At 40.0% G+C, this 24,155-nt stretch overlaps 1 protein-coding gene, 3 long non-coding RNA genes and 1 gene segment (V, D, J or C); 4 read left to right on the top strand and 1 right to left on the bottom strand.

The window, feature by feature from the left end:
* Nucleotides 1–787: 787 nt before the first annotated feature.
* LOC118227424 (trans-1,2-dihydrobenzene-1,2-diol dehydrogenase-like) lies at nt 788–4,732 on the bottom strand. Its single transcript, XM_035417858.1, has 7 exons — nt 4,404–4,732; nt 4,112–4,223; nt 3,832–3,995; nt 2,471–2,723; nt 2,016–2,140; nt 1,439–1,589; nt 788–1,095 (listed from the first exon to the last, which is right to left on the bottom strand). Exons 1-7 carry the CDS (start codon nt 4,491–4,493, stop codon nt 986–988), a joined length of 1,005 nt encoding a protein of 334 aa, XP_035273749.1. The 5' UTR covers nt 4,494–4,732; the 3' UTR covers nt 788–985.
* A 3,507-nt stretch (nt 4,733–8,239) lies between these two features.
* LOC118227427 lies at nt 8,240–12,811 on the top strand. Its single transcript, XR_004765276.1, has 4 exons — nt 8,240–8,787; nt 9,613–10,691; nt 10,827–11,798; nt 12,006–12,811. It is a non-coding gene; the product is annotated as an uncharacterized LOC118227427 (long non-coding RNA).
* A 311-nt stretch (nt 12,812–13,122) lies between these two features.
* On the top strand, nt 13,123–13,914 carry LOC118227429. Its single transcript, XR_004765278.1, has 2 exons — nt 13,123–13,348; nt 13,476–13,914. It is a non-coding gene; the product is annotated as an uncharacterized LOC118227429 (long non-coding RNA).
* Nucleotides 13,915–16,072: 2,158 nt separating this feature from the next.
* Nucleotides 16,073–17,717, top strand: LOC118227428. The gene is made up of 3 exons (XR_004765277.1): nt 16,073–16,608; nt 16,811–17,418; nt 17,579–17,717. It is a non-coding gene; the product is annotated as an uncharacterized LOC118227428 (long non-coding RNA).
* Nucleotides 17,718–18,227: 510 nt separating this feature from the next.
* LOC118228173 lies at nt 18,228–23,450 on the top strand. The segment is given in 2 exon segments: nt 18,228–18,961; nt 23,098–23,450. Coding segments are annotated over 2 exon segments (396 nt in total).
* The last annotated feature ends 705 nt before the right edge of the window (nt 23,451–24,155 follow it).

Genomic DNA, 24,155 nt, shown 5'->3' on the forward strand with positions numbered 1-24,155 from the left:
TTCACTGTGTAGCACTTTGAGCATCTTGAAAAGTGCTATAAAAATGCAATGAATTATTATTATTATTATAAATGGCTGGAGCTAAGCAGATGGGAGACCTCCAGGGAAAACTAAGTTGTTGCTGGAAGTGCCCCTCATCACTATGCAGCACTTTCAGTGTGAGAAAAGCACTACATTAATTAAATGATTTATTATTATTATTATTATAAATGACATTAAGTGGTAAAATTTACATGATTTAATGACATTGACTGCAATTTTACTGTAAACTGCTGGGAACTGAGTTGTCAAAATACAGGTTATTACTGTAATTTAGAAACAGCTGATTACTGTAATTCTACATACAGCTATTTCGCATTAATCCATAGTCTCGTTTACGGTGAAATCACAGTATATAGTTGCCATTTAATTGCAATTTACTATGAATATGTAACAGTAAATTAGAATGAGCTTACATTAACACCTCATCCAATCAGCTCTCACTGGCATCACCTGGCTAGATTATACAGTTAGACAGCACATAAAACAAGAGCCTTGTTTCCAGCAGCTCCTGCCAATTCAGCTGCATTATTCTACGCTTCTTTGACACAACTGCAGAGCTCATCACAGAAAATGTTTTCATTGTCTGTGCAGAACAGACAGCCATGCTGGCACCTACGCCGCAGTTTGAGTTTGATTGTGTGTGTCGGGGCACATGCCTGTTTGTTTAACTCCCTTTACCCAATTATGTATTTCACAAAATCATAGAAGCCTTTATGGGATACAATTAAGCCTCTCAGCTGCACACTTCATGATCATGACTCTTTATTGAGCTTTCAGGGCTGAGCCTTCAGTTTCAGATTTAACAGCGGATGACGTTTGCTGAATTGTGCTTTACAGAGCAGTCAGGGGCTTCCTGGGTGAGGCAGTGGAGTTCGGCTGTGTCGCTGTCCCAAGTCAGGACCTCTCTTTACGGCACAGGAGCCACTGAGGCGTGGAGAGGGGGTCACTCGCCATCTTGGGGGAACACCACCCCGACCTGACGCCTGGCTTCGTCCATGATCTCAGTCAAGAGGGATGACTCCTCCAGTGACATCTGAGAGCTCTCTTTAAGCCCTAGGGAAGAGATCCGAATGTAGTGTTAGGCCCTTCTGTCTGCGATCTCAAAAATGACTTTGTTTAGCAAGTCATTCAATTTTGGCAGCACCATGACAGGCCATTTTTAATAGGAAGTTTGCTTTTAAGAAAGCTTAAAAACAGTGAAATGTTGTCATTAAATGCTTATCAGCATATATCCCTTCAAATAACTGCATTTTCTAAAGAGCAATTCGTTTTCTTTAAAAAATATCGAAAAAGCAACAGTATACCGTAAGTCATCGTGATGGCATGCTTACTTTGATAAAAACTTCAACCTAGGCCCTGCGCTCTGCTTTTGAAATGTTCTGCCGGGCTACTGCACCTTTGAGAAGGCACTGCCTCACTTCCTCTGCCTCGTAGCGCAGTCCAGTGCTGTTGGTGTAATGCAGGGGCATAGACGGTTCCGGAAGCGGGTACTGTGACTCCTGCCCATTCACCACCAGGCGGGTTGGGCACCACATGGGAAAGGGCACCTACAACAGCCATCAGACCAGCATTAGGCCTGCTGGCCGTGCAGTCTTAAGTGATGGACACAGATCAAACTGAGAAACACCATCAACAAATGACTGAAAGAAAATGGAATAGACGTTTCTTTCCCAATGGAATACAAATGCATGATGGTTATAAAAGCATCACAGTAAATACTGATGTTAGTTTATGTAAACATTGTGTCTTAACTTTCTGTTCTCTGAGAAGTATTTTTGGTTACATCTTATCTTTGAAAGAATATAGTTCTTATTTAATATTAAGCGATTAAAACATTATGGGCCAGTTTCACAGACAGATTAAGTCTAATCCTAGACTAAATTCAATTTTGAAAAGAGACTCTATACAAAACTCAGTTTAGTCCAGAACTAGCCTTACTCTGTGTCTGTGAAACTGGTCCTATATCACCTTACCGTAATCGTTCCTTTGGTGCCACAGATGGTTGCGTCATTGGGCATGGCTACAGCGATAGAAAAGCCACAGATGGCCATTCTGTTCCGGGAAAATTTTAAAACAACCACCATGGATTCGTCGACTCCTGCAAAACCAGAAAACAAGTTAAAAAAAAGGTGGAAACAGATAACAAAGAAATGATGATTTGATGTGTGTTAACCTTCTGAACCTCAAAATGCTAAATCTATATTGTTGTTTTAGGAAGACTGGATCTGCAACACATTTAGTTGTGACATCTTTTTCAAGGTTAATCTCTGACTCTTGTATTTACCATCAGCGTGTAACAGCATTTCGAAAGGGTGCATCTTTTATGAATGTGGTTGTCGACAATTAGCCGACACTAAATTAGGATTGTAACTACGGTATGTAGAATGTAATGCCGTTTGGGCAATCTGTCCGTTCTGTGAGTCAGTACCGGTTTCCAAACGGACGCCGGTGGCGTGTACGGACTCCGGCCTCTCGCCCCTGTACACCATCAGCACAAACTGCAGGCAGTAGACCCCAATGTCCAGCAGGGCCCCCCCTCCCAGCTCCTTCTCCACCGATCGGGGTATGTGGAGCTGGGGAGAGCCGAAGTAGGCCTTCACCATCTTCACCTCGCCCACCGTGTCCTCGGCCAGCAAGCGGCACACCTCAACGTGAACGGGAAAGCACCGCGACCAAATGCCCTGCAGGAGGAGATACCGTCTGTCAGACAAGGCTGTCTGCCCTGCAGCAGCAAGAACATAATTAGCGGCCTGTCTCTGTGCCTGGAACCAAAGCAAATAACTCTGCTGTACGAAAACAGGTTTCCCTTATTCAAATATGTATAAGTGGGTCAGGGAAGTCCATGCATGTAAAATGTATCATCCAATTGCAAGTTAAATGAGAGAAACCACTACACCGGAATTTAAATTGCTCATGATTCTAAAATGCAGAATTCCTTTGGCTTTACACAGCCTTGCAGGAACTACCTCCTCTGTGACTCGCATATGTACTGCATATTCAAACCCCAGCCACATTTTCTATGACGCTTATTTGATATAAGTGACACCATATCTGAAGAGTGGAGGGTCCAAGGTATTCAAAACACCCCCATATCATTTAGACAACATGTCCAGGGGAGGCAGCAGCGCATTATATATGTCATGCTATCGGAAAGCAATTGGGATTTAATTGATTGAAATCCGCCCTATGTACTGCATGCTTATACCCCAGCCATGATATTCTGTGTGTGATGTTGTCACCTTTACAAACAAGTGTCAATACTGTCCTATTCTCCTTGCCATTCTAGTGAAATATCCAGCCACATTTTTATATATATATATTTTTTTTTTTAGTTGCATAGTTGATGTTACAAGGTAGCACAGAATGTTGAAGTAACGCATTTTCCTTACCATTCAGTTAAACTTATGTACTGATGTAATGTATTGGATATTGCAATAATAATTAAAAGTAATGGGTGTATTTTATCTATTATTCTCCATTTAAAATTTTGGATTGTCATTGTTAAAAATGTAGGGGGAAAAATAGAAAAAAGGAAGACAGGTTTGTTTGTAATTAATATTAGTGTTGTGATTAGTTTTACAATGTCTGTGTTTAAAATCGAAGTTGTTTTAATATTGTACACATAGAAAACGAATAGTTCGTATTTTAGGACAATTGCAGTCCGGTTTTTCCTTAATTAATTTCATTTTGCTGAACGTAACAGTGGTTTTATCGTCGGACTTTTATTTTAAAGTTTTCAGACCCGCGCGAAAGTCCTTACTGTCGCTAGCTTCACACTGCTCAGTGTACCTCCATCAGGAAAACGTTGTTCTCTCTGGCGCTGGCGATGAGTTGCTTCACCTCCCGGGAGTTCATGGCGAAGGGCTTCTCGCACAGCACGTTTCTCCCGGCGCGGAGGAAGAGCAGGCCGACCCGCAGGTGCTGCGTGTGCAGAACGCCCAGGTAGACCACGTCTGCGGGAACACGGGAGGCTCGGTTTCAGACAGACGGACCGACGGTCGGCCTCGCTTCGTTAACCGCCTCCGGTCTCGCGGACCGTTCGCCGCGGGCCGCTCGCCCACCTACCTACCTATCTCCGGGTCCTTTGCCAGCTCCTCGTAGCTCCCGTACGCTTTAGGGATGTTGTGCTTTTTGGCGAATTCCTCCGCGTTCTGTAGAATGCGGGCAGCCACAGCCACAATCTGGAAGAGGAGGAAGTGATAGGGAGAGCTAGAAAGAAAACCAGAAATTTGGGGAACTTCAGTTGATACTTCTGTCTTAAGGAACTTCGGATTCAGAACAGGAATTCTGTCTTAACTGTACATCTTGTGGCGATAGGCATTACTTATCGTGTCACCTGTGGCAGCAGTGGGATTCCATACCTTATGATTTTCAGCCGGAAGCGTCTTCAGAGCCACGGTGAAGTCGTGGCTGATCTTCCCGGCGCCGCATATTCCCCACCTGGTTGCCATGTTGACCTCGCTTTTAGTTAGCCGGTGACGGGAATGGCATAAGGGTGATGTCCAGAAAGACGGAAGCAGGCGTTGTTTGCTCCTGTGCTGTGGGAAGTCCTGACTTCTAAAATGGTGCTGTCAGAAGAAGCACTATGACTGGTGCAGTCGTCCAACAGAACAGTAGCACGCCTACGGAGCAGGTTGTTATTTATATGCAACAGAGCTTTTCCCCCTCCCTCTTAATTCGCCACCTCACCAACTGGTGGTAATCCGCAGTATGTTTTTGCGTGTGGCAGGACTGCTGCTACAAGCTGTTCAGACTGGGGAGAAGCAGTCTGTACCGGCTGTCTGAAACAATTTGTTCCAAAACAGTCCCCTAGAATGTCTACCAACATTAATGCAGAACAGGAAAAAGCCTTTATTGTATAGAACTTAAAGGTTTACCTGCACTCCACACATTTACCAGACCAGAAAGATCAGTGTTCTAGGTCAACCTGCTGCAGCACATTGATTTATCCAGCAAATCATCTATGTGCAGGGAAATTATTAAAATCCAACTTGTCTGAGGGAATGTTTATCAGTAGGTTAGCTGAGTACTCTGTCCTGCTCCACTTTTGTATTAACTTCACACAATTTAAAAATGCGAAAAATACTGTTTTGTGGTAATACTGTACGTTATTTCCCTCACCTGCAAAATCAAACAGTTTCTGGCGCATTTGTGTTGAAGTCGTTCTGCAAATGAAGAGTACCTTGTCTGTGCGTGTGTGTGCTTGCATTTGTGCATGTGTGCGTGTGTGTGGACAATTGTTTTTATTGACAAATGTATAAATTCATACTTAATATAATATACAAATTAAACATACCTAGCAAACCAGGGCTGTTTTCAGTCTGCAGCATATAAGAATCATTGTTAATGATGTTAATGAAGATGTTAATGAACACTTGTAATGAACTGTAAAGAACTATACATTGGGCACAGTGCACGAATAGACAGTGGAAGATTCTACTCCGCGCGAGGAGAAAGTGGCTCTTCGCGAGCGAGGAGAAAAATTTTGCGAGCGAGTAGAACTAGCTCGCGCGCGGCTCATTGTTTTACTCGCGGTGTTGAAATTTGCGCAGGTGAAAGTGGTTTTGTGCTCGCGCAGTGAATATCTACCCTCGTGGCTGCTTGTTTTACTCGCGCAGTGAATATCTGCGCGTGCGTGCCTGCTTTTTTTAAATTCGCGGAGTGAATATCTACTCGCGCTGATTTATGGCATTAAATTGACGCCATAGAAACCTGAGTGCAGTGTGTGACAACAAAAGTAATCGGTCATAATAATTTCAAAGTGTAAAAACCTACCACAAACTGGATCCTCTCGCAATGGTAGATGCGATCGATCTATATTTTCGAATGACTGATGAAAAATATTCCTTAGTGTCTGGTTGTAACCACGACGAGAGTCTTATATGAAACATTTTAATTTTGTCTTAGCCTATATGAAACATTTTGAGCCTTGTTTCGTCATACATGAAACACGACCAGCTTCAAGGCTGTGTGCCTACAGTTAGTCCGAAACATTTTTGTGTGTGTGTGTGTGTGTGTGTGTGTGTGCAAAACTGTTGTTAAACTTGTCCTGTCTTATTTATTGTATGTAGCCTATTGCATGCTACCCCCTGGCCAGGACACCTTTGAGATATTAATCTCAATGGGACACTGCTGGTAAAACAAAGGGTAAATAAATAAAGAAATAAAATTTTATTGCATTCATTGCCAACTTTGAGCAGTTTAGCTGATTGATTTGGGACAATTTGGTGTTTGTTTCAAAGCACTGTGGACATGCTCGCTGCTATTTCTATGATTTGGCACTGCATATGCTTCATATGGGGCAAAATATACCCAAAATATTTATTTACAGTGGTTTTGCCCAAAAAAAACAAACAAAAAACCACATTTCCACCAAATGCTTTTCAAATGAAACATAATGATTGTTACATGAGTTTTAAAATAAGTTTAAAGAAGTATATTTTGATGGGGAGCTCTATATTTGGTAGTGCTATACTCTGAGCCCCATAATTTCCATATTGTGCACTCCTTCTACTTGCCTATTTTACTTATGCTGTGTCCAAATCACAGACTGTAAAAAATATGGACCAACTCACTGTGACATCACCCACTGACTCTCCATGGGCTTGGTGAAAAGCATTTTGAAGCCACCATGTTGTACAAGTAGGAGCCAGAGATGTGATGCCGCATTTTTGCATTCCAGTGTGTTACACTGATGGTCTTCACTTCTGTATGCCGCTGTGGGTATGAACTCTGCTAAGTGATTGTAATATTAGGAAGGTATACTTTGTGAGAGACAAAAGGAAATTAAACTGAGAAACAGTCTGAATCGTGCAAGGTTAAAGCCCTTGTGCGCTTTTTATTTCTGAAGGAGTAGTCCTTGTATTTATAACAAGCCATGTAAGGACAGATACTGCCTGCAGAGGGAGACATTCTTCACATATTACCATGTGGCTCAATAAGGAACCTTCAGACCGATATTACTGCAGAAAATATCTGTTCTGCTCACTTCTACGTGAGCTGAGAGACGGACACCACTTGTACTATTAGTTTCAGCACCAGGATATTAGAAATGAGCAAAGACTTTCATCTACTGCCTAGCTGTCTGTTATGTCTATTTCGTAAGAGCGTCATCATGGTTTTATTAGTATATGCTTTCATCACTGGAATATAGATTGTGTACATTGAAATGCATAGTTTATTTATGATTATTTAATTGCATTCTCTCTTTCAGTGGTCCTCAGTAATGTTTTCCTCTCCCTTATGCAGAGTTAACAGGAGCCGTCAATGTGCAGCAGTTTCCAGTTGCTCAGTTTGTAAAACTTGGAGATGACATGGAGCTCACCTGCCAACATGATGACAAGAGCTATAACAGAATGTACTGGTACCAGCAACTGAATGGACAACAGGCATTAGAACTTGTTGGATTTCTATTTTTAAACGATGTCAACCAGGATAAAGAGTACAAGGAAAAGTTTATTTTGTCTGGGAATGCAGAAAGCAAAGGAGTTCTAAATATATCAAACATGAATGCTGAGGACAGTGGCACTTATTTCTGTGCAGCTAGTATCCACAGTGATGGAGGATGTCTTTTATCCTCTCAAAAACCCTCCTACCTAACCACGGCTGCAAACACCTGTCTAAGAATTTTTTCTGTTCTGTTGTGAATGTCTTACAGTCACTGAATCATTTGCACCATTTCTAAGATCTGTTTGGGAATCTGTATGGTCCACATGTAATGAATCACTTCAGACTGGCCTCACACTGCATGTGGATAATAGACGTGTTATGTGGTGAACAGCAGTGAAATCCAAAGAGATTATCAAAGGAGGGGTGTAAACTGGTGATGGCACTGTGAGTTTCATGAGACCACACATGGGTTAAGTTGCTGTTTGCTATCAGTGATTCGCTGGTTGGAAGATACTGTGTTTCACTGTTGAGAGTCTTTTGATTTGTTCAGACAAATATAGGTAAGGGGTCAGACCTTGTAGAGCAAATAATTATTATGTTAATGATAGAAATAGCAATAGTGTGAATAGCAACTCTACCGGTTGTGATGTCATCAGAGACCAGGGAGGAGGGGGTGAGGAGGATTTAACTTGCAGGGTAGGAAATTCATCATGAAAACCAGTCTATTCTTCAAAGAGAAAATGTACTATGTTGTGTTCTTTCAGTGGTTTGCTTTACTTATGCCAAGTAGGTGTTAGTAAATAAAAGACAGAAAATGAAACTAATTATACAAACCTATTGAATTTTATTTGATTAAATTCAACAAATTTTGGAGCTTCTCGATTATGTTTATATTACATGAAAATGTATACTTTTAATTTGAATGTTTTCTTAAACAGAGAATGCTCATGTTTTAATTATCTAAAGCCTGAATTTAATCTCTACTCCTGACAGGTGCAGTGAGTCAGTCTGGTGTTGAAGTCATCCAGAGCCCCAGTGTTCTAATGCTGAAACCAGGGCAGTCTGCTGTCATGAACTGCACCCAGAGCACCTCTCATACATACATGTACTGGTATCAACAGAAGAACAACGGACCTCTCCAATTTCTCTTCTACACTATGAACTCTGAGGAAGTAACAGAGAAGAGTGATGGGATCCCTGACAGGTTTACAGTGTCCAGGAAAAGTGTGCCGAAAACAGAACTCATGATTACCGGAGTTCAGCCTGAAGACTCCGCACTGTACTACTGTGCAGCTTCACCACAGTGGTGAACCATGTGGACTCTCCTGTCTAAAAACTACAAGGAGAGAGCAGAGGGTAACTGAGTGCTTTTTAGTTGACTCTGAGTCAGATGCTGAAGACAGTGGTACATATTTCTTTGCTGCTAGTTTTCACTGCGGTGCGAAGTGTCTTTAATCACATCTTTCTCCCATAGCCACTGCTACACACAACTACAAACCTCTTTCTCATTGAGATCTAAGTAATAACTTTTGTTAGGATAAAAATTCAGTCATATTTTGTGCTTTTGATCATACTATACATTATGAAAAAATCATTTAGGAAGTGGTTTTGTCTACATGTCTGCGTGTAATAATCCCCACCTCGTTTTATAATCTGACGGGTTATGTCATTTTTCATTAAGGATCCTTAAAAGACAGAAGCTTGGCTCCTTCAGACTGCAGAGATTACCCCTTACTGTTTTTTGTTTAAATATTCCATGTAAGGACAAATACCGCCTATAAAGAGTCATTGTTCTTTCTTTGAGGGTGTTCAACCAATAGAGACAGGCTTGCAGAGGAGTGGTCTGTCCCATACACTCTTACAGTTTAGATAGGTAGTGAGTTAATACTCACATAATCCTCTTCTATTCAATCAGTGCTATATAAAACCATTACTGACGTTGTTCATCTCAGGACCAGGCAATTGAAGATGGACAGAGTGCGCTACCTACTCACTGTTTGTTTAATGCGTAAGAGCTACATGAGGGATTTCATTTAAATACATTCTACATTGATGGAACATGGATTGTATTTAAATGTTTGTTCTTACTTTTGTTTCTAACTGTTAACTCTCTTTCCAGAGTAAAGTAGTAACGACTCAATTCGACGGTTCGTCAGTAAGGCTCTCGTTCCTCTTTTGCAGAGTTCACAGCAGCGATCAATGTGCAGCAATTTCCAGCTTCTCTCTTCGGAAGTCTGCACAAAACAACCCTCCTCACCTGCAAACACGATGACAGCAGCTATCAGTACATGTTCTGGTACCGGCAAGTGAAAGGACAGCAGCACTTGGAGCTTGTTGGTTTTCTCTTTTTAAAAATGTCAACCAGGACAAAGAATATGAAGGAAAGTTTAACCTCTCAGGGAATGCACAGGAAAGTGGCTCTTTGCTTATCTCAGGCTTAAAAGCTGAGGACAGCGGCATGTATTTCTGTGCAGCTAGTATGCACAGTGGTAAAAGCTCTCTTTAAGGCTGTCAAAATACATTAACCACTGCTGCAGCTGCAAAACCTGTCTGCATTCTCAGTGTCATTCTAGGGATTGACTTGAAGAATCAGCATAAAGTGAAATATGGTTTTCTAGCTGGTGTCAGTGTCTATATGTTATGAATGAACCTGCACATGGAATAGCCTTTCCTCCTTGCACGCTGACATGCATTACCAAAGACAAGTATTTGAGACAAGGGACCACAATAAAGCCATAAATGTTTTTACAAGTCAAAGCCACTTCCTCTAACTGTAGGTTTTTATCATTGGGCTGTGTTGTGCTGATAATACTGCCAATATATTATACATAAAAGTGGTTGTATGTATATGTGTAAATGTTGTTCATCATGTGGTAGAATACAAAAGTTGATTGATATGTGAATGATGTTTATTGCTATTTCTTTCCGTTAGCCAATTCAGACAGTGCTGTGTGCTTCTGTGCAGCAACTCAGGCAGCATTGCCTCTCCTGTAAACAAAAGGTCATGCAGGGAGAAGGCCTACCAATAGGGGGAGCCATTACTAGCAACATGAGGGCACAAATGGCATGTGTGTGACCACAGGGCTCAAAAGAGAGATGAGATGAGCTGAGAGTTTAAAGAGTGCCAGTCTGCTCGGTTTGCTCATGTTCTGAATGCAAGAACATTCTTCTCTATGATGTGATAAATATGAACCCCCAGAACTTTTGTAAGATGGAGAGAGTGTGCTTTATACTCCATGTCTACACAATGTCTCTGTTAGGTAAGTATAAAGATCAAATATCTTGGCTGCTTGTATTATACTTTAATATATAATAAATAATGTTAATGTAATTATTTGTTACACTTATAAAATGTGTTTAGCTCTTCGTTTGAAACAATCTCCCCTTTTGTGCAGGGTTCTCAAGAGCCATCACTGTAAAACAGTTCCCATCTTCTCTCTTTGGAAAACTCAGTGATGATGTCCTGCTCACCTGCCAACATGATGATAGCAATTATTACAGAATGTTCTGGTATCAGCAAGCTAAAGGAAAACAGTCTTTAGAGCTGGTCGGATTCCTTGCTCATGCTGAAGTAACCCAAGATGAAAAGTATAAAGGAAAGTTTAATTTGACAGGGAATGGAAATAAGAGAGGTTCTTTGCTTATCTCACAGCTGAGTGCTGAAGACAGAGGCACATATTTCTGTGCAGTAAGCACAGCGGTGCAAGGGGTCCGGAACCCTTACAAAAACCCTCCAACTTCATCACTGCCGATTGAACCTACCTGGTAACTTTTCTTTCTCTGAGAGACAGAAAGTCTGCCCACTATCCAGTGATAAATTCACAAATGACATTACCAGGCCTTCAGATGCAGACTTTCTCTGTGCAGTTGCATAGCGCAATGGTTCTTAAACTCAGCCCTCATTTTTACATGAACACCACAGTTTGATACATGCCTTCTCTACTTTGGAATCTTAATTCATAGAGAATATATTTAGAGGCTCTTCCAGACATGGTTTAAACCAAAAAATAAATTTTAACGTAACATAACATAACATAACATAATAATGAGAACAGGCCATTCAACCCAACAATGCTTGCCATTTTACGGACTATATTGTACCTAGCGATCTGATTACTAACAGACTAGATATTATCTAACACCTTATAAAGTCTGGTCTTGAGAAACACCAGAGTTCCTGCCTCTATTATGTGACCTGGCAGGCTATATACATAGATTCAACGTTCATTCATGCACAGCCAGACAGGAAGTGGGTAGTAAACTGTAGTTCTGTTTCTCCTCTTTAAAAAGAGTGACCTTGTGTCTGCCTCTCAGTGCTCGAAGAATGGAGCCTGAACTTTTGCTGTTGTTACTTTCAAGTCTGGCCAGTAAGTGTCTCCATTGGTAATTTATTACAGGCTTCTGAATATGCTTTAAAATGCAGTGACAACATTCATCTGTATAGTTAAACTGTCAGGGAATATTGGGATGTGAAATTACTGAATTGTAATTTCATTTATATTTTATTTTAATCTTATTTGTTTGATATTTGAGTCTATTTATCAAGTGAAGCTGGTTCCTATTTATATCCACAGGTGTCCAGTGTCAGTCTCAACAGAAGGTCTCTCAGTGGCCCTCACAGACGGTTGTGACCCTGGGCTCCTCTGTGGAGCTCCAGTGCAATCAGAGCAGCTCTGATAGCTACATGTACTGGTACCGCCAGCAGAGCACTACAGGGCTACAGCTCGTCATGCTTTCTGTCTACATGAATAATCCAGAGAGGGGAGAGAACATCAGTGATAGATTTACCAGCACCAGACCGAAGACAGAGAGTATCACCCTCACTATCAGTCAGGCTGAGGAGTCAGACACAGGTGTTTATTTCTGTGCAGCAAGTCCCACAGCAGGCAATTCTGTCCCTCCTCCTGCAACAAAACACCAGATGATTAGAATAAGCCGATAGATTTGAAAACATTCTCATTTTAGTGTTAACTGACAAAATTGTTTTTGGTATTAATATATTGCAACTAGCTGAAATATTTTATTTGACCCAGCTGTTTTGAAGACTGAAAAAACAGTTATTTTCCTTAAAAAATACTGACACCTTTGATTTAAAAAAAGTCCAAAATGGGAAATAATGTTCAATGTTGAACTTTTGATTGGAACTGGATTGGATCCCCCGCAAAAACTGGCCTGTAAGACAATGATCTCAAGAATGCCTCAAAATCAACCAAGTAACGGTGAACTGACCACACTAACATGTGCAGTTTTGAACCTTCTGAAAATCAGTGGTTTGACCTGAAGGAGAGCATAGAGTTTCTGTCATAGTAATGCCATTTCATGTACAACTCCCGAAGTGAAACATAAACAGAATGCCAGAGAAGAAAACATTCCGTAGATATGAAGACCGAAGCTGTTCATACGTATTTGTACCATCAGTTGAAAACCTAAAATTCACTTTTTTTAAAGATAGGTAGGTCCCAATTTATAGTACACATTACCATTTTCACAACGAGGCCATCAATACACATCTGTACACATGTTTTCACTGTTACTGTCATGTTTCATTTAATCCAGGCATTTTTAGAGAAAGATTCATTCCATGTTAAAGTCTGAGGATGTCTGAGAGTCAGCTGAGATCTGCTTTCTGACAGCAGCTTACAGTCATGCACGGAGATGTCCGACCAGTAGAGGGAACTATTACTCGTAAGATTTATAAAACCTCCATATCTGAGATATTATATTCACTGTTATATTCAGTTACTCATAACAGATCTGATATGAGCTGGGAAGAGAGTGACTCCGCTAGAGTCTGCTCATGTTCTGAAACACAGGAACAGTGCTTTCTATGATAATCCATCAGAACACCCAAGACTTTTGAAGATGGACGTGGTCTGCTATCTACCATTATGTACTGCCTGCATAATTTCTCTGTTAGGTAAGAACACATTGCTTCAATTAAAGATTTTACCTGCACATTATATTATTATATTTATTAAAATGATCCATTGGACATTGTTTTCATGTTACACTTTCCTTTATAATCAATCTCCTCTCTTGCGCAGGGTCTTCAGGAGCCATCACCGTACAGCAGTCTCCATCTTCTCTCTTTGGAAAACTCAGTGATCATGTCCAGCTCACCTGCCAACATGATGATAGCAACTATAACAGAATGTATTGGTACCAGCAAGTTAAAGGAAAACAGTCATTAGAGCTTGTTGGTTTCCTTAATTACAACAATGTCAACCAAGATGAAAAGTATGTAAGAAAATTTAATTTGACAGGAAATGGAGATAAGAAAGGCTCTTTGTTTATCTCAACGTTAAATGCTGAAGACAGTGGCACTTATTTCTGTGCAGCAAGTAAGCACAGTGGTACAAGGTGTCTTGAACCTTTACGAAAAACCCACCTACCACTACTGCTGGCTACCTAAAAACTTTTCCTTCTCTGTGTAGCTGCATTCACTGATATTTCCAAACATAATAAAACCTGGTGTTTATTGTCTTTTTGTAGTTATGTGACCAAATTTCTCATAATTAAGTTGGGAAAAACTGGCAGAAGATTCTGAACATATTTGTGAAAAACACTGGAAATAAGCTGTATACTGATATATTTTAGACATTTTCCTCTATGCTGGGAATTCTTTAAACATTTCAGGGAAATCATCTTCCTATTATTCATCAGAATGACAGTGGAAATAAAAGCAACTCTAAAATTCCATCTCATGTGAACACAGCCTCCATCTCAGGACTACTTAAGACTGACAAAGACCCAACGTTACCCTTCAGCTATTGATTCCTCTCACTTATAAACACAGATGTAAAAATAATTAGCAAGGCCCTAGCCACAACAATACAAACCATTATCCCAATAATAATCAATCCTGACCAAACCGACTTTCATCAAAAAATATGCGTGGAATATTTAATTAAATGAATTTGACTAAACAAAACAACAATTGCTTCATTGGATGGAGAAAAAAGCTTTTGACAAAGTCAGTTGGAAATTTATTTTTGCAACACTACAGAAATTTGGTTTCAGAGAATCATTTATTCTCTGGATAAGGATACTGTACACCACACCAATGGCCACCGTCGCCACTAACGGAATAACATCACCAAGTTTCACGCTACACAGGAGACACAGGCAAGGATGCCTACTCTCATCTTCTCTGTTTGCCATATTTATTGAACCACTTGCCGCGGCAAACCAACAAAATGAAAGTATCAAGGGAATCATATCCCCACATTCACATCACAAAGTCAGCTGTTATGTAGATGATGTGTTTCTATACCTACAAGGTCCAGCAAACTCATTGCAGGAAATGATCAACCTCATAAATACATATTTCAGAACTATTTCATAAACTGGTAAAATCTACCATTTTACCTTTAGAAGATATTTGGAATGCTGCAACTAAAAAATCAACCCTCCCCTTCTCCACTGGGAATATTAGGTATTCAGACATCAGCGTTTCCCCCTGGCTGTCAGAGTTATTCCTTCTCAACGTTAATCTGTTAATTTAAAAAACAGAGGCCGAATTACTTTGGTGGATGAATTTACCCCTTTCTTTAAATGGCCGAATAGCAACAATCAAAATGTCAGTCCTACCAACTCTCTGTTTAATATGATCCCAATAATAAATAAATTCTACTGGAAAAACAAATAATAATAATAATAATAATAATAATAATAATAATAATAATAATAAACACGGAATTAAATTGGCCACAAATAAGAATCAAGGAGGACTTGTTGCACCAGACTTCCATAAATACTATCTGGCAAACCAATTCATCAACTCACAAACTCTTCTGTCACACCCTGCAAGTACACCCCAATCTGGCATAACCCTAACCTTCAGCTTAATAAATCTCCATTAAATTTCCCCTCTTAGAAACAAAGAGGCATCACAAATCTCTATCACGTCTTTCAAAACAACATCCTCTTAATATTTAACAACCTGAAAATGAAAGAGTTGCTGTTGTGTGTGTGTGTGTGTGTGTGTGTGAGTGAATGTGTGTCTGTGTGTGTGTGCGCACGTGTGTGCGCAGGTGCTTGAGTGCGTGTGTTTGCTCTGTCAAACAGGGACAGTTTACTGTCATTCACTGGCTGTACAAAGCAGATACTGTTAGAATGAATCCTGCAGTGTTATTGCTTATATTTTCCAGCCTGGGTTGTAAGCGCCTCCTTGAACTAAGCATACTGCCGATATCTTAAGTGTAACGCCATTTTAAATTTAACAGTTTGATAGTTGATATGTTTAGCAAGGTTTCTATTGTGAACATTTTTAACATTACAAGCAAAACATTGTCTTCTTTGTTTCCACAGGTGTCCAGTGTCAGTCTCAACAGAAGGTCTCTCAGTGGCCCTCACAGACGGTTGTGACCCAGGGCTCCTCTGTGGAGCTCCAGTGTAGTCAGAGCAGCTCCGACCAAAACATGTACTGGTACCGCCAGCAGAGTTCTACAGGGCTACAGCTTGTCATTCTTTCTGTGCACATGAGTGATCCAGAGAAGGGAGAGAACATCAGCAGTAGATTTACCAGCACCAGACCGAAGAGGGAGAATATATCTCTCGCTATCAGTCAGGTTGAGGAGTCAGACACAGGTGTTTATTTCTGTGCAGCAAGTCCCACAGCAGGCAGTTCTGTCCCTGTCACTGTATCAAAAGACAATAGAAGATTTAAATGCACAGTAAAACGTTCAAGCGTGTTCTAACAGAGTGAAATGAATTGTTTCAGAGTTAATTTGAGACTTCACTGTTTACAGCACTTACTGTAACTGTGTGAGGCTATTGACACAAATATACATTTGATTTGTTTCTCTTTGTGGCTCATGGTGTAACATGCCAAACTGTATTTAATTCCATACAGCCACCTAAGAAACAATTCAATTTCTATAACATGTTGGACTGCATGTACTACTTATAGATGTAAATTCAGTTTTAAAGAAAACCAGCTTTCTAATGCATTTGTCTAAACAAATATCCTACTAGCTGAAAAACTGCAGAGCACAAGGATAATACTTTTTGTATGTTAGTTTTTTTCTTCAGGTTAGTAACTTCCTGTCTTCTTTCCTGTCATGATGTTCTGTAGCGCTGAGTTTTCACATCACATAGATCACAGAGAAGAAGCCATAGACATGAGCACTTGTGATTTGATTTTACTTCTATTGTACTTTGGCTCCCAGCAGACAGGTGTCTAAGAAAGGAATTTTAGAATTTTAAACATTGTTTTTAAAATGCTGAACATCTTGTCCTTATCTTAATGTTCCTGATGCATTCTTTCCATTTCAAATGTAATGTACACTTAACCCCTGAAGGCACTGCTCCTCACAGTCTTTCATAGAGTCTCTGATTAATTAATTGAATGTTTTGTTTTTTTTGTTTTTTTCCACAGCATTTGTAAAGGGAGCTGATGTCATCCAGACACCCAGGCAGGCTGTGATGAAGACTGGGGAATCAGTCAAGATCTCCTGCTCTCACAAGGACAGCAGTTTACACTATTTATACTGGTACTGGCAGCTGCCTGGCAAAGGCATCGAGTTAATCGCATATATTCTCACAAATCAGGAGGCAACATTTGAAAAAGACTTCAGCAACAGAACAGAAAGATATGAAATAAAGAAGCCAGAGACACTGTTTGGATCATTCAGGATCAAAGCCTTGCAGATATCAGACAGTGCTGTGTACTTCTGTGCAGCAACCCAGCACAGTGGGGCAGCATTGCCTCTTCCATGAACAAAAAGTAATGCAGGGAGAAGGCCTACCAGTAGGGGGAGTCATTACTAGCAACATGAGGCCACAAATGAAATGTGTGTGACCACAGGGCTCAAAAGAGAGCTGAGATGAGCTGAGAGCTTCAAGAGTGCCAGTCTGCTGGGTTTGCTCGCATTCAGAAACACAGGAACGCTCCTTTCTGTGACATGATTAATGTGAAGACCCTGAATTTTTCTAAAAAGGAGAGAGTCTGCTTTATACTCCACGTCCACATAATGTCTCTGTTAGGTAAGTACTTGGTGCTTTGTTCAAATATCGTTGGTGCTTGTTTTATACAGTTCTTTATTATTTAACAATTTGTGTTATTATTTTATTCATTACATATTTGTAAGAGTTGTTTCTTACATGTGTTTAGCTCTCCATTATAAATGATCTCTCTTTCATGCAGGGTTCTCAGGAGCCATCACTGTACAGCAGTCCCCATCTTCTCTCTTTAGAAAACTCAATGATGATGTCCAGCTCACCTGCCAACATGATGATAGCACCTATTACACAATGCTGTGGTACCAGCAAGCTAAAGGAAAACAGTCTTTAGAGCTGGTCGGATTCCTTGTTAATGCTGAAGTAACCCAAGATGAAAAGTATAAAGGAAAGTTTAATTTGACAGGGAATGGAAATAAGAGAGGTTCTTTGCTTATCTCACAGCTGAGTGCTGAAGACAGCGGCACATATTTCTGTGCAGCTAGTAAGCACAGCGGTGCAAGGGGTCTTGAACCTTTACGAAAACCCTCCAACTTCATAACTGCCAAATGAACCAACCTGGTACTTTTCTTTCTCTGAGAGACAGAAATTCTGCTTGTTATCTAGAGATACATCCACAATTAACATTACCAGTTCTTCAGAAGCTGTCATTCTCAGTGCAGTTGCATAGCACAGGGGTACTCAAACTGGCCATTGTGTGTATGATGGTTTTAATTGCAAACACAATTGTAACACCAGAATTGTAAGAACATGCTCAGTGTTTTTAATCAGACACTTGTCAATGTCTACTGGGAGATGTTTTGCCCACTTAAAGCCATATTATGCCAGTATGTATACCACAAAGAATAAATCAGTTTCCTATCATATGGCTTTTAAACTGTTTAATCAAGTTTGAGAACCCCTGACACAGGGTACAGTAGCTACAGAAATGAACCAAAAAATGAAAAAACAAGTCACTTAAACAAGTAGTCACTTAATGGGGTTGTGGGCCACTGCCATTTTCTATGTGACTGGCTGATCTTATCCCTCATTGAAATCGATGCTGCAGTGATCACCAGTTGCTCCCGTGTTTTGCCTTGAATGTTAAATGGACATCTTGGTCCCAAAGAATGCACTTCTGCTGGCTGTTGTTGTTTGTGTCGTCCCTCAAGAATTCTATGCCGACACCATCAGAACATTGCTTACACATGTTAAATATTTCAGTCCTCTTAGTTGCTAAAACAAAATCTCACCAACACCAACACCAACACCACGCTGTGAAACATGCAAAGCTATCTTGAAAATTAAAAAACATATTCCTATGCAGATGAATCTGATTTCATAGGGACTACATTTACAGGGTGCTATAGAAATGGTTTAAAACCAGAAATTAGAATTTATATATGTAGTTTCAAAGTCTACCTGAATTATTTAATGCACTTTATTCACGGCTAAGCACACCCAGACAGGAAGTGAGTAGTGAACTGTAGTTCTGTTTCCCCCCCTTTAAAAAGAGTGGCATTGAGTCTGTCTTTCAGTGTGCAGAGAATGGAACTCAAACTTTTGTTGCCGTTACTTTTCAACCTGGCCTGTGAGTGTCTCCACTGGTAATTTATTACAGGCTTCTGAATATGCTTTAAAATGCAGTGACAACATTCATCTGTATAGTTCAACTGTCAGGGAATATTGGGATGTGAAATTACTGCATTGTAATTTCATTTATATTTTATTTTAATCTTAGTTGTTTGATATTTGAGTCTATTTATGTAAGTGAAGCTGGTTCATATTTATATCCACAGGTGTCCAGTGTCAGTCTCAACAGAAGGTCTCTCAGTGGCCCTCACAGACGGTTGTGACCCAGGGCTCCTCTGTGGAGCTCCAGTGCAGTCAGAGCAGCTCCGACCAGAACATGTACTGGTACCACCAGCAGAGCTCTACAGGGCTACAGCTCGTCATATTTTCTGTGCACATGAATGATCCAGAGAAGGGAGAGAACATCAGTGATAGATTTACCAGCACAAGACTGAAAAAGGAGAATATCTCTCTCACTATCAGTCAGGCTGAGGAGTCAGACACAGGTGTTTATTTCTGTGCAGCAAGTCCCACAGCAGGCAACTCTGTCCCTCCTCCTGCAACAAAACACTAAATGATTAGAATAAGCCAACAGATTTGAAAACATTCTCAATTTAGTGTTAACTGACTAAATATAGTTTATGACACAAATATGTTGCAACTAACTAAAAGTATTCTATTTAATCCTACTGTTTTGAAGTTATTTTTTAAGAGAAAAAAATTGGTACCCTTGTTTACAAATAAACAAAAATGACACAGTGTTGATTCTTTCAGACTTTCAGTTGGAACTGAATTGGACCACCCCATACCCTACCTCACCCAGCCACCAAATGGATCAGCCCACACGACAACGGGCCTCATTCACCAACCGTTCTTAAGAAGAATTTTCTTCTTACAACCCACTTACGCAGTTTTCACGAAGATTCTGACATTCACCAATGTTTTCTTATTTGGGATTTGTTCTTACACATTTGAGTGCTGACGTGTGTGCAAAATAATTGGTTATTGCGTTTTCTTCAATTCTACAGTTGTATTATATTATAGGATTTAAATTACAATAATATTTTTATCATTTATAATATTTCTTAATAATTATTTTCATTATTGTACAAAGCATTAAGGTGCCAGGTTCCACCTCAGAGGGTGGTTGCCTCAGTGGGAGTTAATGTGTAATTAAATGATAAAAATCTAACCATTGTAGTGACCTTTCATTTTTGGGGGTTTCAGTTGTGCAATGTTTGGTCTATACTGCAAAAGCAAATACAAACTAAGCACTTTATAAACATGGACATGATGAAGAAGAGAACACTTATTCAGAGGCGTCACTACGGGGTGCGGACCGTACCGGGTGACACCATCAGAGGGGGGTGACACCAAAATGACTGGCAATAATTTTTTTGTGCAGTGTTTTGTGTAGCGACGGGTTTACTCCGATGCAGTTTACTGTCGGTTGATTTAATTAGCGGTATTAATGCGACGAGAAGCGCTTTGTCGTTTGAATCCATAACACGCAATTCGATGCGCCCACTCCTACCTGCATATATATATATATATATATATATATATTTTTTTTTTTTTTTTTTTTTTGCCTCAAATTTGACAACAAACCATTTTTTTTTACTTCATCAGTTGTGCGCCCTTCTCCGGATACAGCGTTCACTGAACGAGTAATAGCATCCCATGTATCTTTTTTGTGTTGTTTTATATCCACTATTGACACAACTAAATATGACAGGTCGTTTGCTGTTCACTTCCTGCAGCAATACCTCCACTTCAGAACTACAGAAGTTTTTCTTACGTTTGGAGTCCGGTCCGGTGCTTTTCTTTTCGATTTCTGTGTGCACACGCCCCTGCAGTCTCATGCCCTTTTATGGGGATTGGCGGGGCGTTTACTTATGCTAATTAGGAACAACTGGCAGGCGCTTTCCATTTAACGAGGACAATGGGATTCATCATTTTAAGAACACGTGCGAACAATTCTGCGACAGCAGCTTTTAGTCATGCAGGGAGAAGTCCGACCAGTAGAGGGAACTATTACTGGCAACATCTGTAAAAACTGAAATATTTGTGTGACCTCACAGAATTGAGAGCTTATATTCAGTTACTCATTTGCGATTTGAAATGAGCTGGGGAGAGTTCTATTCTGCTGGAGTCTGTTCATGTTCTGAAACACAGGTACAGTGCTCTATCTATGATGATCAGAACAGCCTAGGCCTTTGAAGATGGACACAGTCTGCTATCTGCTGTTACGTACTGTATGCATAATTTCTCTGTTAGGTAAGGATGGACATTGCTTCAAATATTTTGGCTGCACACATTTTATTGCTTATATTTATGTCAATATTTGTTAGGCATTACATGCATAACATTCTTTGTTAGAAACAATCTCCTCTCTTGTACAGAGTTCTCAAGAGCCATCACTGTACAGCAGTCCCCATCTTCTCTCTTTGGAAAACTCAGTGATGATGTCCAGCTCACCTGCCAACATGATGACAGCAACTATTACAGAATGTACTGGTACCAGCAAGGAAGACAGTCATTAGAGCTTGTTGGATTCCTTAACTACAACAATGTAAACCAAGATGAAAAGTACAGAAAGAAATTTAATTTGACAGGAAATGGAGATAAGAAAGGCTCTTTGTTTATCTCAAAGTTAAATTCTGAAGACAGTGGCACTTTTTTCTGTGCAGCAAGTAACCACAGTGGTACAAGGTGTCTTGCCCCTTTACGAAAAACCCATCTACCACAACTGCTGTCTCTGCATGACTGTACTCACTGACATATCCAGATGCAACAAAACCTGGTGTTCAAATTTTAATATTTTTTTTTTGTATTTATGCAACTATAACTTTCTCATAATAAAAATAAAGTTGGGAAAAACTGGCAGAAGATTCTGTGCATCTTTGTGACAAATATATGGAAAGAACTTGGAGGCTTTTTTTAAAGCTTTTACAGGTTAACATCTATGCACTGAATAAATAAGGTGATTAGGATACACTGACTGACTGTTGGAAATGTCTGTTTTCCAAATGAGTATGTGACATCCAGTTCTGTCTTCTTTTATTGGTTAGTGCTGTGAAGACCTTGCTCAAAGCAGAAGATCAGAGCAGAAAACATTCTGTAGGCATAAACACTCAGTCTGTTCATATGTCTTCTGTTGCATCTTTCATTAGGTAGGTCAGGTTTATGAGAAATATTCACAAAACATCCCTACAATGAGATTTGATTGTTAATTCTGCTTAAGAATGTTCCCAGAAACATTTGAGCAAAATCTATGTTTGTTTGGAAATCACAGTGAAGATTTCTATTTAGAATGCTCCATTATTTATGGAAAAAGTTTTTTAGACATTATATTGACAACAAAAAGGCTATTACAATTATGTTTTAACAGGCTGTTGATTTTTATCTACATGAACTAACCTCCCCGAATAACCTCAAATTTTCACTAGTTTTTATTTTTATTGAGTTTTCAATCTTGATTTAAACTTCAGTTTAGTTTAAAGAGACATTTTTACCTGAAAAGTCCCAAAGTTAAAATTCAGGACAAATGCCGTAGTCAACAAGAATGTCATTTGGCTCATCCAAGCTTGACTTTTCTATTTGCTGTTTTCTTAGCTCAGCAAATAATTTCAAGTGAGTGTGTATACACAATAATCACTGCAATTCTATTTTCATTGCATGTCATTATTTCTGCTGTGATGTTCCCTATTACACCATATTAGTATTAGCTGTGTACAGTCAATCATTCTGGATTTTCAAGTGTTATTACATCAAGATATTGATGTAATAACATATATAAGATTTGATAAAATCCTAACTGAAAAGCATGCAGAGATATTCAGTGCAAAGTCTGTTAGTATAGTGATAAGCAGGGCCGGCCCGTGGCATAAACGGTCTATGCGGTTGTTTAGGGCCGCAACCGCTTGGGGGGGGGGGGCACACGATCCAATGTTTATCTGAGGTAAATAACGTTATTTTTTCAATTACGTTATTCATCCCCTATCGTGGAACTAGCGTTATAAATATTAAACGGAATGGCAACCGAACAATTCATAACAATGCTTAACGGAATCCAACACAACCCCCCACTCCCCCTCCTCCCCCCTGCTTGACAGAATCTGGCACAACCCCCCAAAACTTTCTTTGTTTCCACAGGTGTCCAGTGTCAGTCTCAACAGAAGGTCTCTCAGTGGCCCTCACAGACGGTCCTGACCCAGGGCTCCTCTGTGGAGCTCCAGTGCAGTCAGAGCGGCTCTGATACCTACATGTACTGGTACCGCCAGCAGAGCTCTACAGGGCTACAGCTCGTCATATTTTATGCCTACCTGAGTGAGCCGGAGAGGGGAAAGGAGATCAGCGGTAGATTTACCAGCACCAGACCAAAGCTAGAAACCATCACACTCGGTATCAGTCAGGCTGAGGAGAGAGACACAGGTGTTTATTTCTGTGCAGCGAGTCCCACAGCACGCATCTCTGTCCCACCTCCTGTATTAAAACACCACAGATGATTTAAATGCAGTAAAACGTTTGGCATTAATATAACTCTGTATCTCTCTGTGTTTATTTGAGAGGGATCGAGTGTACTCTAACAGAGTAAAATGAATTATATCAGAGTTTAACTGAACACTGAACATTTTCCTGCGTGAGGCTACTGAAACAAATATAGATTTTGTTTCATAACTCTTTGTGGCTCATTTGTCAATGTGATCAACTGTAGAGTGCCATAGAGCCACTAAACAAACAATTCAATTAGTATAATAACGTTGACAGAATTATGGATACAAATTCAGGTTTTAAGGAAAATTAACTTTTCATTGCATTTGCACAATCAAATTCAGGTTGCTAATGTTAGCACTGGGCGACTTCCGACATATTTGCCATCACACGGGAAAAAAAATCCTATATTAAACTGCATTTGCATTTGCAAACTTTTACTACCAAAATAAAGGTAAGTTGCTGTTGTGCTGTTTAAGAAATTAGAATTCTGACTACAGGTGAGGCCTCCTAATACAGTACATGCAATTTAGAATTCTGAGCATATCCACTTGGTGCAATTTACAAACAGCAATAACTTGTTAAACAACTTATTAACCACTTTCTTCCCCCAGCAGTATATTTGTTATGTTGACAGCTGCAGCGGAATCCATCTGCTCAATGTTAGCTTGGCTCAAAAAGAGAAGATATAATAACTGACTAGCTAGCTATTGGGGTGA

This window comes from Anguilla anguilla, chromosome 5 (assembly GCF_013347855.1).
Source record: "Anguilla anguilla isolate fAngAng1 chromosome 5, fAngAng1.pri, whole genome shotgun sequence".
Classification (NCBI taxonomy): Eukaryota; Metazoa; Chordata; class Actinopteri; order Anguilliformes; family Anguillidae; genus Anguilla; species Anguilla anguilla.

Coding starts and splice junctions, on each gene's coding strand:
- LOC118227424 (XM_035417858.1), bottom strand. CDS start 4,493: ATGGCAACCAGGTGGGGAATATGCGGCGCCGGGAAGATCAGCCACGAC. Junction 4,224..4,403: donor TTCCGGCTGAAAATCATAAG/GTATGGAATCCC, acceptor CTCCTCTTCCAG/ATTGTGGCTGTGGCTGCCCG. Junction 3,996..4,111: donor GGCAAAGGACCCGGAGATAG/GTAGGTAGGTGG, acceptor GTGTTCCCGCAG/ACGTGGTCTACCTGGGCGTT.